Below are 11,684 nucleotides of genomic sequence, written 5' to 3' on the forward strand. Positions count from 1 at the left end.
CGCGAGAAGTTTTCCACGTCAGACTTGTTGGCGCCGGTAAATTGTGCCGGGTTTCCCGCGCCCCCGTCGCCGCGGCCGGGGAAACCCCGACTCGACCTAGGGGTTAACATACGGGCCGCGTGAGGAAACGGGCTCGAGTGATTCACGACGCGATACGGCCGATGAAACGCACGATTATTTTAACTGCGAGAAGGGTTGAGACGAATTAATGTTCCGAGGAAGACGCGCTATATATCCGCGCGCGCGAGTCGATCTCTCTGTATGCCATATGGAATCGCATGTCGACAGAACGTAGCGTTCTTTAAGGGGATGACGGCGACGGCCCTTCTTCATACGCGAGAAAGGAAGACGCAGACGGTTGTTATCGAGCGTGACGGCATGTGAACGTCTTCGTGAGACGCGCTATCCGATTTCGCAGCCGTTCGGATTGGCAGCTTCGGCACCGATATTGTGTACCCGGGGAAATTGACTGCGGGATCGCGAGTAGGAGAGAAAAAGAGACAGTTCGCTGGGAGATGTCTCCCCAAGAGGACGCGCGAGGGCGATCGATTGGCCGGGCGTTTTACGTTGCAATTATTCGCAATAGGCGTGATATATCACCCAGGCCGAGTAAAGTTCGCACCTGCAATTAAGTAAATAACACGGTTTCATTACGCGTTGAACGCGAAACGATTTATAGATCCATTTAGCAATTAGAAGTGATTTCCTGGCCGGATCGCTCGCGCTCGTGACGTCGCGCCTGCAGGCGCGCGTCGGGATTGTCGGTAATCGGAGTTACGAAAAGCGAGAAGGCTTTGTGTGGAGGGAGAAAAGCGGAGAGTACGCGAGTGAGTTAGGAAACGCAAACATTCGATTCCCGCGCAATCACGGGGATCTGGTGTTCGCCGTGTATGACCATTTCTGTCACCTTACCTCGTACGGCCTTTTTACGCGCGCGTTTCAGCGGAGATTTCCGCAATAATATGAAGAGGAACCGAGGATCGACGCGCTCGCGCCACGCGAATAAAGGATTCCGGGCTCTGGGTAAGAGATGGCGATTTGAAAAAAAAAAAGAGGTGGAACAAAAAAAAGAGGAGAAAAAGTACGGCGAGGTGAATTTCCCCGAGGCTACGACCGCTTGAGCGTTACCGGACGAAATTGGCTTCGTAAAGTCGATCGCCGCGGAATGTTCATACCGTTGTGCGTCCGTATTGCCGGGGAGTTTCCACTGCCGAATTTATAATCCCGCGTGCCAGGAGCTTTCAAACGTGACGGCCGACAGTAGCGGCAATATGTGCGGAAAAAAGAGTACAGCGAGCCTTTGTGAGGGACTACCTCGCGTGTGATAAAGCGTTCTTTTATCGGCGCGATTTCCGTCCTTACTATTGTACGCTCGCGAATAATTTCGTCGTCGCCGATTATACGGTCGACTGAAATTTCGGGAACGGTATAATCGATATAATTACGACGAATTCGAATTTCAATGAAACGGTGAACGATCGTAGATACGTTTATCCCGATTAGAGATGTAAAAAAAACGGTACTTTTAACCAAATTACATAAAATTCATGAAAAACCTTAGAATTTATGTTAAATATGTAGAAGAAGAAATAGAATTTATTTTTCTTGTTATTTCGATACTTTTTAATACTTTCGTCTTTATAATTTTATATCGAAGCGGAAATATGTATTATTGGCTGTTGCAATTCTTGATGAGATGATAATAGGTTAATAGATCTGTTTGCGTTGCTTGCACTCTTTGCATTCAACATCTGTGCCTTCTCTAATTTCAACGCCCGAATCTATTTTTCTAATAATATCACTTTAAATGCAGAAATTTTGGGGAATTTCAAGCAATGCGAACAGATTTAAATGACCTAAAAAAAAATATCTAAGTAAAAAACTGTCGAAGTAAAAGGAAAAAAACCATTAATTTCCGAGTTTTTTACCCTAAAATTCTAGTATTTTTCCGTCGTTTACATCTCTAATCCCGATATAGTCCAATAACGTAAAAGAATAAGGGAATCATAGATGAAGGAGGATAAAAAATATATCGCGCACATGTAGAATTGATCTGCTCCGCTTGGCGTGTTGAGACTGACTTTCATTGACTTTGCAAATTTCAAGTTTTTAAATAAGTATTTTATACCTAACTCTTTTAGTGCTATCGCTATTTCATTTTCTATTTTTTTTTCTTATTTTTGTACGTTGACTGTAATTCTTAGAAGACAGAATGAAGATCTAGGAACTAGAAGGGAGAGAGAGATATATTATATATTACTTATTTCCATTTTATAATTTTAATTATTTCTGAAATATTTATTTTAATCAAGTTTTATGATACTAGACTGAGAAAAATGTCTGGTTGGATTAATTGGAATTCTAATTAAAACTGAACAAGTCAGAATTTTCTGATTAAATAGAATTCTAATTGAGGTAATCAAAATTCTGATTGATATAATCAGGATCTTTTAAATAAGTATTATAATTCTTTTAATGTTTTTATCTTTAATTTTTTATTTTCTTAATTGTTATTGCGCGCTGATTGTAATTCTTAGAAGATAAAATAATTTAGGAGTTATTAGTTAGAAGGAATCATATATATATTTTCTATTTTATAATTTTAATTTCTTTAAATATTTTGTTATCGAAATATATAATACTACACTGAGAAAACTAGTTGAATTAATTCTGGAATTGTGGATGAATAAAAATTTTCTGGTTAAATCTACTAGAATTCTAGTTGAAATAATCAGAATTCTGATTGATAATCGAATCTTCGTCTATTTTTAACTGAATATTGTTCGCAGTGTTTTGTCACTGTTAATCACTGTAAACCTATAAATTAAAATAATATTATTTACATCTACTCATTATTTGATCTCGTTAGTTTACATCTATTTTACATTCAGCGAAATAATTTTTAGAGTGTTTGAAATGTTCAAAAACTTTTGTTGAGACATTTGATACTGTGATGTTATTTTCGATGTCATATACATGTCGCATACGTCACATTAGTCACCGCGGGGGATGTTATATTTTTAATCTTAAAGGAAAAACCCGCTCGCGCTGAAGAATAAGATCGATGATCGATGGATCGCGAGCGCATTTATCATCAGGTAGAAAAATAAGCGATGACAGGCCGAGCCTATAAATGTGGTTTTGCATTAAGAATCGCATGGAATCGATCATACGTCGGTGCTCGCAGACAAAAATACCGGATCGACAGAGCGAGATATTACACTTCATCTTCATATTTCTTTCTGTCATTCTCTCTTTTCTTTATTACCTTCAGAAAACCAATTCTGATTGTATTTATTATACTGACAATTAAGATGCGATTAAATTGCGATCGAAAATTTCTGATAAAATTTTCGCCAGAGAAAATATTGTTTTAATTTTCAACAGAGAAAATATATCTCTGGTCTGCACCTATTATCGAACACTCGATGGATATCATCGAAAACAAACTCCGAATCGAAAGCAAAATATTGTCGTAATGTTTTACCGCAAGCAGCAGCAGCAGCAGCAGCAGTAGCAGCACCAGCTCGTTCATGAGAGATACGCGCGCGTAATTTACCATCTCTTCCGCTAGTAAATGTCGGTAAACGATGCGCGGTATCTCTGGGGCTCATCCGTTTTGCGTAACCCCCAGTTTCCGAGCCGACGTTGCCGTAAAGTCGAGAGCTTTTTCGCTCTCTCTCTCTCTCTCTCTCTCTCTCTCTCTCTCTCTCTCTCTCTCTCCCCTCTCTATCTATCTATCTCTTTCTTTCTCCCCTTCTTTGTCTTCCTGCCTGGTCATTTTGAAGAAACTTCCGGTCAGTTCTAACTTCAAACTAGTTCTATTTGTATTACAAGCACTACACGAAAACTTGAACAGGATGCACAAAAGCCTTTTATCTTCCCTCCATTTGTTCTAAATATCGTCCGCATTCTAGTATTATTTAATTCATTCCGAACAGTTTATATCGAATTATAAATAAGTGAATGAGAGATAAGTTTAATTAAAAATATGAAAAATATAATTATATGAAAATCACTCATCGCTATTTTATTTACACTGAGAAAAATGTTCTAATTAAATTAACAAAAAGGCCTAACAAGAATTTTGGTGAAGCTGAAGAGAATTTTTGGTTATCATAATTTTTTAACGGAATTTCAATTCCATTCAGTCTCGCCATTTGATTAGGCTTTTGTCGATTTTTCAGAACATTTATCTCAGTGCAGTTTAAATTTCAAAGCAAGACGAAATGAAATTCTTGAAAATTCTTAACTTATCTCGACAAAAAATTCAGATCTTTTTTTATGCAAAAGTAATGACTCCGATACGATGAGATTAAAGAGAAAACTTGTATTCAGATCATGTTTTGCGATTTATATTACATTTTGTGCGATCAATTGTTAGAACATAAACTCAGTTCGCAAGTTCCGATCTATCGGAAATCTATCGCAAATCTATCGCAAATCGATCGGATTTTCGTTTATGATTTATCGTAACGCGAGCTATTATGGGAAATTTTTGCGCGCAAAACTTCTGATATTGCGTCGGCGCGCACGGATAATGCTGTCATATTTTTGTTGTTGAAATAAAAGGCGGGAAAAGGCCGGAGGTGTATACGTCCCTCAACGTCGAGCATCAAGCGGACTCGCGTTTGTAAACGCCGCAGCATGGAAGGGACATTAGGAACGAAAATGCAGGGAGAGAGAGAAGGAATTTTTCGACGACGCTCTTACGGAAATTAAAGTTTTGACAGGCGGCGCGATAACAGTGAAATAAACTCGCCAGGCTAATTCAATAACAACTAATTGACATATTACGTTTGCAGGAGATTCGATGTAATAAAATACATATATAAAACACGATAAATGCATTATAGTCGTTTCAAATTATAGTCGCGAGTAAAAAACAAAGGCAATGCGAAATATAAAATTATTAGAGACACGAGGATACCGTATAATCGATTTTATTCATCGCGAAATATGTGACACCTGTTCCGGCGAAACAGCAGTGACATCCATATCGATTTTGTAGTTCAACTTTTTCCCTTGCGTTTCCTGAGCGCATCAACTTATTCGAACTTTGCTCCGGACGAGATATCGGTTTTTGGGGTTGGCGCTGGGATAAACCGGAGGTACTATTCTTGTAACTGGCAATCTCAAGGAAACTTCTATAGTATATGAAACTCGTTTCTCCGCTTGTATCATGACTACTTGTCCCTTCTGACATCTCGTCCTCGGCTTTGATGGGCTATCCGACCGGACGACCAGTTCGCTAGATACTATCATAGGCAATATCATCGCTTCTTGATGTACGAAAAAGCGATACCGTACTTGCCAAATGTCGCATGTACATGAACTGATTTCCCGGTTTTCGAAAGCTTCGTCCGTGTGTGTGATCCATAACATTCAAAAAAGTAATCTTACAGTTATAGCGAAAATTATCTAAGTACGAAAAATAGCTAAAATAGATAAATTTCTAGTAAATACTGCGATATTGGATACATATTGTATCTAATCATATAGATGACAGAGATAGAATTTAGATCTGTGCTATAAATTCTATGCGTATGATACACAATTTTTCTATTAGATACAAAAAACAGCTATAATTCTAGCTGAAGCAGCAAAATATTTTTTTGCGTGAAATAGCCAAATCGGCTGAATAAATAGATTCAATCTTCTATTAGTTAAAAAAAAGACTTATCTTTGAAAGCTCCCTCTCTTTCTTTTGGAATTGTTTAAACTTGAAATAATAAACTCTATTGTACATTTGATTCATTTGGTTGAAGTGGGACATTGGCTGCCTCATTAGTATCTTTTTAATTTATACAAATAGTTTAATAAACTGTCAATTAAAAAAATTAATAATTTTAATAAATTGTATGTTTAAATAATTTTAGTCATAATTTTTACGAGTGTTTAATATTAGTATATACATCTTAAACGGTTCATGATACTCTATAATTTAGACGCTGTCACTTACTGTATATTAAATTATGACCGATTACATGGAAGAATTTTTTGCAGCAATCGAGTGTATTTTTAGACATTATCGATGAAAAAAATTGTAAAATTTTGCACTTATTCGAAGATATATTGCGAGCGAAACGGACATACGGCCGCTCGTGAAGTCGTTCCATTATCGCTATCGTCTCATTATCAATGTCGGATTCATTTAATCACAGCAGAGTCGATCAATGCAGTCGGCACGTGTGCACGCTACGCTATCATTCGTGTGATGTTGCAACGGAGGTATATCTTTCCGCAAGCTGCGCGGCGATAATAGCCATAAAATCAAGTATGCGCGCGCCGGTGAATATTTACGAGTTTTGGCACAGCTGATCGCATACCTGAACTCATACGTATCGCAGCATGTTCCGCCACAGTGAAACAATCCGCGACGCAGGTTATATAAAAAATTAAATTTTTATATAATAACGTGTGTTAAATAATTTTCCCAACGCGCTAGATATTTTTATTATCGTGTATTTTTTTTCTCTTACGGAAAATTACGTCGATTCCATAAGTGATCGTTAGTTGATGACTGACATTATTATCGAATCTCTACATTCGAAGCGGTACAAAGGTCAATTTCACCTTCGCGCTCATCTCTCGATTTAATAACAAGATCGATGCTCTTAAGTCGAATGGGGTGAGGTAAGAGGATAAGGAGAGGCCAAGAATCAAACCGTCGTGAACACGGAGCCAGGTAAAGAGGAGAAGAGCGCGGCGGGGCAGTGCGCATCGCGCAGGAGCTAACAAATTGTGTTCCCGCGTTAAAGGAGCGAGAGAAGGGACCCTTGTCGGAATTATTGAGCTCGGCACGTCGGATCGATACCTCTTTCCCGACTCGTCGCGCGGATGACGAAAGGCATACCCACGCTGGCCTTTGTCGGGAAGCCCGCCTCGGAGCCAGAAGTCCCTCTTCCTTCGGGATGTACCCGAGTGGCATCCTCGACACGAGCGGGCGGACGTCCTTGTCCGCGGCAGCACGTGCAGCTGCCGTTCACCACGCGGTTCTCCACCGCCTTTGATAAAACAGAGCTTGACGAGCCGTGCGGTACCGTGGAACGATAACTGCAAATGTCGATTGTACGTACAGATAGTAAAACATCACCGCCGTCACCCCACAGCCATTAGTGGGGTCAGAGGGCATCATCGAGATATTTATCTTCGTAGTGCGATTGCGTATAATATCGGTGATAATGACGATTTTTTTCGCGCGTGCCGCGATAACCCACTTTGTACGTACAAATCCGCAATCTGGGTTATCGTGAATTAAATGCAAGATGATGACGTATCCGGAGCGATCTTATCTTATTTTACAGAATTCTGTTGACTACGAAAGTCTATCTTTTTGATATACGCTTTCTCCCACTCGAGTTTCATCTCGAAGTGAGCTTTTTCAGTAAAGCAATGATTAACACCTTTAGACTTGGTTTTAATAGAACCTTGAATTTGAAAAAAATTTTTTTAATTCAATTCAAGGACATTTTAATAAGTAATTCATATTGAAAAATTATTTCTTTTTTCAAAATTTTGACTATTTTTCCAATATGTACATTATTATGTATGCAGGGTCTGAAGAGGTCAATCCTTTCGTGATAATAAATCGTAGGCGTAACCAAATAATAATCCTCGGTGAATCCCCTTCAGTATCGTTTCCTCGTAGTTTTGCATAGTAAAGTGATAAGTTTGCGATTATATATTATTAATTTGTGCAATATAGCTTGACATTATGACAGCCCGCTTAATTTTTTAAAAATCATTGGCTTGTGTCGCGTTCTTATCTTCTGATACGAAATATAAACAATAAATTAAATACGTCAATTAGCATGGCGATTGCCGAACGTGTGATTATCGTTATCGTAGGTTCGTTTTTGTGATGGTCACTGGAAACCCATAGTCGACCGGTCTCATTGCAGTGCCGTCGGTATGGCAGCAGACTCCGCTGATACTTCCTTGCTAACGAGCGCCATCGAGGAAGATCCAACTGAGAGCCCGAATACGATTCATGTAGGACGATCTGAGATTCTCCATCTCCACTGCCATCACCATCACCCCCGCAGCAAGGATGTTCCAAGGAAATGTCGGAGAGATCAAAACGGTGCGCTATTGTGCGACTTCGACGAGGTGATCGATTACGTCGATTATGCTAGACTGATTCGGAGCTGGTTATCAAGAACATGCAGTAAGTCTTGCGCGTTTTTCTTTCAAGCGGATTTCATTCATACCTCTGTGCCCTTAATGATTATTAATCGATATCGAAAATTAAAACGGTAACGACGATAATGATAATGGGAGAAAGGAAAAACTTCGCGAAACGATTTTAGTTTTGATGCGGTATTACACGGAAAAAACAATTTTATTGACGTATTTAAAAATTTAGCCGAATATAGATTTGAAAATAATTTTGTTTGAATCTCATCAAAATAATTATGTAGGACATTGAAGCTGTTTGAATTTTAAAACTTTTTTTCAGAATTGTCATCAACGTTTAAACGTTCTACATAATTATTTTGATGATCTAACAAAATGATTTTCATATCTGTATCCAGCTAAATTTTTAGATTTCAGCAAAATTGTTCTTTCCGTGTGAAACTCTGGCAGTATATCCGGTTTTAAAATCTTGTCTTCGAAAGATTATAATCACGATAACTTGAAGAAGAGACGGGGGCTTATGCGATTCCCAATGCGGAATCGATTTCCATGCATCGGATTACTTTAAGCTCGTATTTCGCGACGCGCTTATCACGCCGAGGAACGGTCGAGTTCGATAACGGAGATTATGTTGAGACAATTTTATAAATAATCGCTTTTTCGATAATATTATGACACGTCTGATATTAAGATGTTACGTTTAATTATCGTCGGTACTCGATGCGCTCACGCTGGTCGAAACCAGCTTGGGGATTATCACAGCTTTAACGAGCAAGTCTGATAAGCTCTTATTTTTGTCGCTGTTATAATAATGCTTACTACGATAAGCTCCCGTTTTATCTCTGACTTTATATAGACTGCTTACAAACAACGGGAAGCGTCAGATTCTCTATTCAAGTTCGTGACGGATATTCCTCCGAATGCATCTATAATTAATGTTTTACTAATCAATGTCTCTTACATGTCAAGCGTTGTTGCGATCAAGGTTTGTTTTATCACAACCCATTTTCTCTTGACCATTTCATTTATATGTTTGCAGTGTAGCTTTGGATATGAATATATTGTCCATCCGAGGTAAGACGTATTTTTTATGCGAGTTCCTCCCCCCCCCATCCCATTTCGTATTTGCGCTCATATTATCTACACGTTAAACTTTTTAGACACTCTCAAACTTCCATACGATCGATACGGTAATATCCGTTTTCCAATAATGTTAGCAAACTATATCGTATATTTTTCGCTTTGGCGCTAATAACAGGCTTCTCCGAAAGAGGTGTAAACTCTGCCGCCGTTTGTGGGAACGTGAATAGCGTAAGGACGATCACATAATTTCCCTGAACGGTGACATTTAATCCTTGCTTAAATTAGCAAGGAGCGGTAAGTCATGCTTACCGGCACGTGTGCTTGAATTTGTAATAGCTGTTGTTTGTGTTGCAAAGTTCTGGTTAAGTAGGCTCGCTAAATTGCGATGTATGCACGAGCAGATTATTTTGATTTATACGATATGTCCTGCACGACAACGTAGCGATAAGAATGGGCTTTATACATTTCTATCACCTCTAAAAATTAATATCTACTTTTTTATTTATTATCTATATTTATTACGCTATATCTGTGTTATATTATTATATTTCGAAATTTTCTCACGAACGTATCTTTGAATTATCTAAATTCGTCTAGTTTTATCAAATTTTCTATGTTTCTCTTATTGATTCTTATGTATGACAATCTTTTTAAGTCTATTTTTATATCTAAAAAAGTATTGTACATTTTAAATAAAAATATAAATGATTTATACGAGCTTTGTATCAATTTTATGCTAAATATAATACTTTTGTATATATCTGTACATATAATACATATATATTTATACAACTATATTTTTCTTCGTATGATATTTTGAGTATTTGACGTTATAATTTTAATATTTTTATATTGACATCGACTTGCATGTCGAGATATGAGCATGTGGTTTTCCGCATTCCGAGGAAAAAAATTGGTTTTAGATTCTAATACGCTGCATTTGAAGATGCGCAATAGGTGTAGAACAATAAAATGATAGGGGCATTAGAAATCAAATTGATAAGATAAGAGTTAAAGCATCAATGAACTCATGAGTATAATAAACGCGCTAAAATAAACATCAGGTATCTTTATCACTCTATAACTGAATCACAGATAGTTACGGGTATCATTAATTGTTTATGTCAACATGATAGAAAATAGAATTACAAAGAGGTTGCCATTTTGCTCTTTGATCATATCTTCATCGTTACTCGTGTTGTATCAGAGGTTATCACTGTCATCTGCAATCATGACCGTGCGTCGTACAGGCTCACACGGCGATAAAATTTAATCGCGTCAATCTCGCAAATGACTCGATCAGTCGTACATAGATCAATTTAACTTGATTCACTAATTCTACATATTTACGTCTATTACAGTTTGCACGTAGTACGTAGTGAGGTATGCCTGATGGCTTTTCGGAGAAAGCGGGTCTCGGTCAAAAATCGTTTTAAATACACACGACGCCTCATTAAAACGCCTCGAGCGATTTAGTGAGCAAAGAGGAATGACAACAAAAAAAAATCGAGCAGATCGTGTTTGCGGGAGCCGGCGAGGTATAGCGAGGTAAACGCACTTGGGTTTGTTTACTGCGCAGTTTACGTGAGAACGCGACAAGAAAGGCGAAGAAGCAGACACGAGAGTGAACGACCGTGCCGAAAAGTCGACTGCCTCTTTCTTGTCGTGCGATGCGCGTCTTTTACAGTTATAATGCTAACAAACTGTATGAGTCTGCTAGGCACTATGTGGCATACTTTGGCGCTCGAATAAAAATTTTCAAATGTATCTGTGTCGTTAATCTTCCGAAGGTGACGCCAAAACCTGCAACGCAGTTACTAACACCTGAGTCTGTGACTCCCTCCATTCAATTTATGTTAATTGAAAGATACTAATTAATTTCAAGAAACTGAATTAACATAACTCAAGTGAATAAAAATACTGACAACGAGAATATATTTTGATAAGAATACTTTAAAGGATCTCGTAGAGGAAAGTCGCCGATACTGACATAGGTCTCCTAAAGTGACACCCCCTTATTTCTCAGAAACTAACTATTGCACTTTATTAATACTAATAAAATCATGATCTGTTTAGCTAATTAAAGAAGTACAAACTCATAATTCATATATTTGCGGCTTATTTCTATACCAAATCAGCTAAAAACCAATTTTATGAATCCGAGAAGAAAATTCTTACGGTGTTTTTTTGCAAATTGCGTAATTAAAATAATAGTGACTGTATTATTGATAATATTATGCCATTTTAAATGTTTATAGTTTCATAAATTAGTTTTCTTTACAGAATAGGATATATCTTTATTTATAAAATAGGAATGTTGGTATTATTGCCTACTATGTCAGTTTTGGAGCACATTTTGTCAGACGCTCATTTTTGCATAACTTACGAAAAACTTAATTATTGCAAAATTGCAAACAGTATTATAAAAATTGCTTATACTATCTGATAGAAGATACTTTTTA

The 11,684-nt window shown here is 37.7% G+C and overlaps 1 protein-coding gene across 1 annotated transcript in view; it reads left to right on the top strand.

Moving 5' to 3' along the window:
* LOC108768841 (growth factor receptor-bound protein 14) overlaps positions 1–11,684 on the top strand; it is a 349,214-nt gene that overhangs the window by 68,492 nt on the left and 269,038 nt on the right. The window contains exon 2 of the mRNA XM_018519476.1: positions 7,905–8,170. Coding sequence (XP_018374978.1) covers positions 7,915–8,170 — 256 coding nt within the window. The 5' untranslated portion in view covers positions 7,905–7,914. The remainder of the gene's footprint in view (positions 1–7,904; positions 8,171–11,684) is intronic.

Source organism: Trachymyrmex cornetzi, unplaced genomic scaffold (assembly GCF_001594075.2).
Source record: "Trachymyrmex cornetzi isolate Tcor2-1 unplaced genomic scaffold, Tcor1.1 scaffold83, whole genome shotgun sequence".
NCBI lineage: Eukaryota > Metazoa > Arthropoda > Insecta > Hymenoptera > Formicidae > Trachymyrmex > Trachymyrmex cornetzi.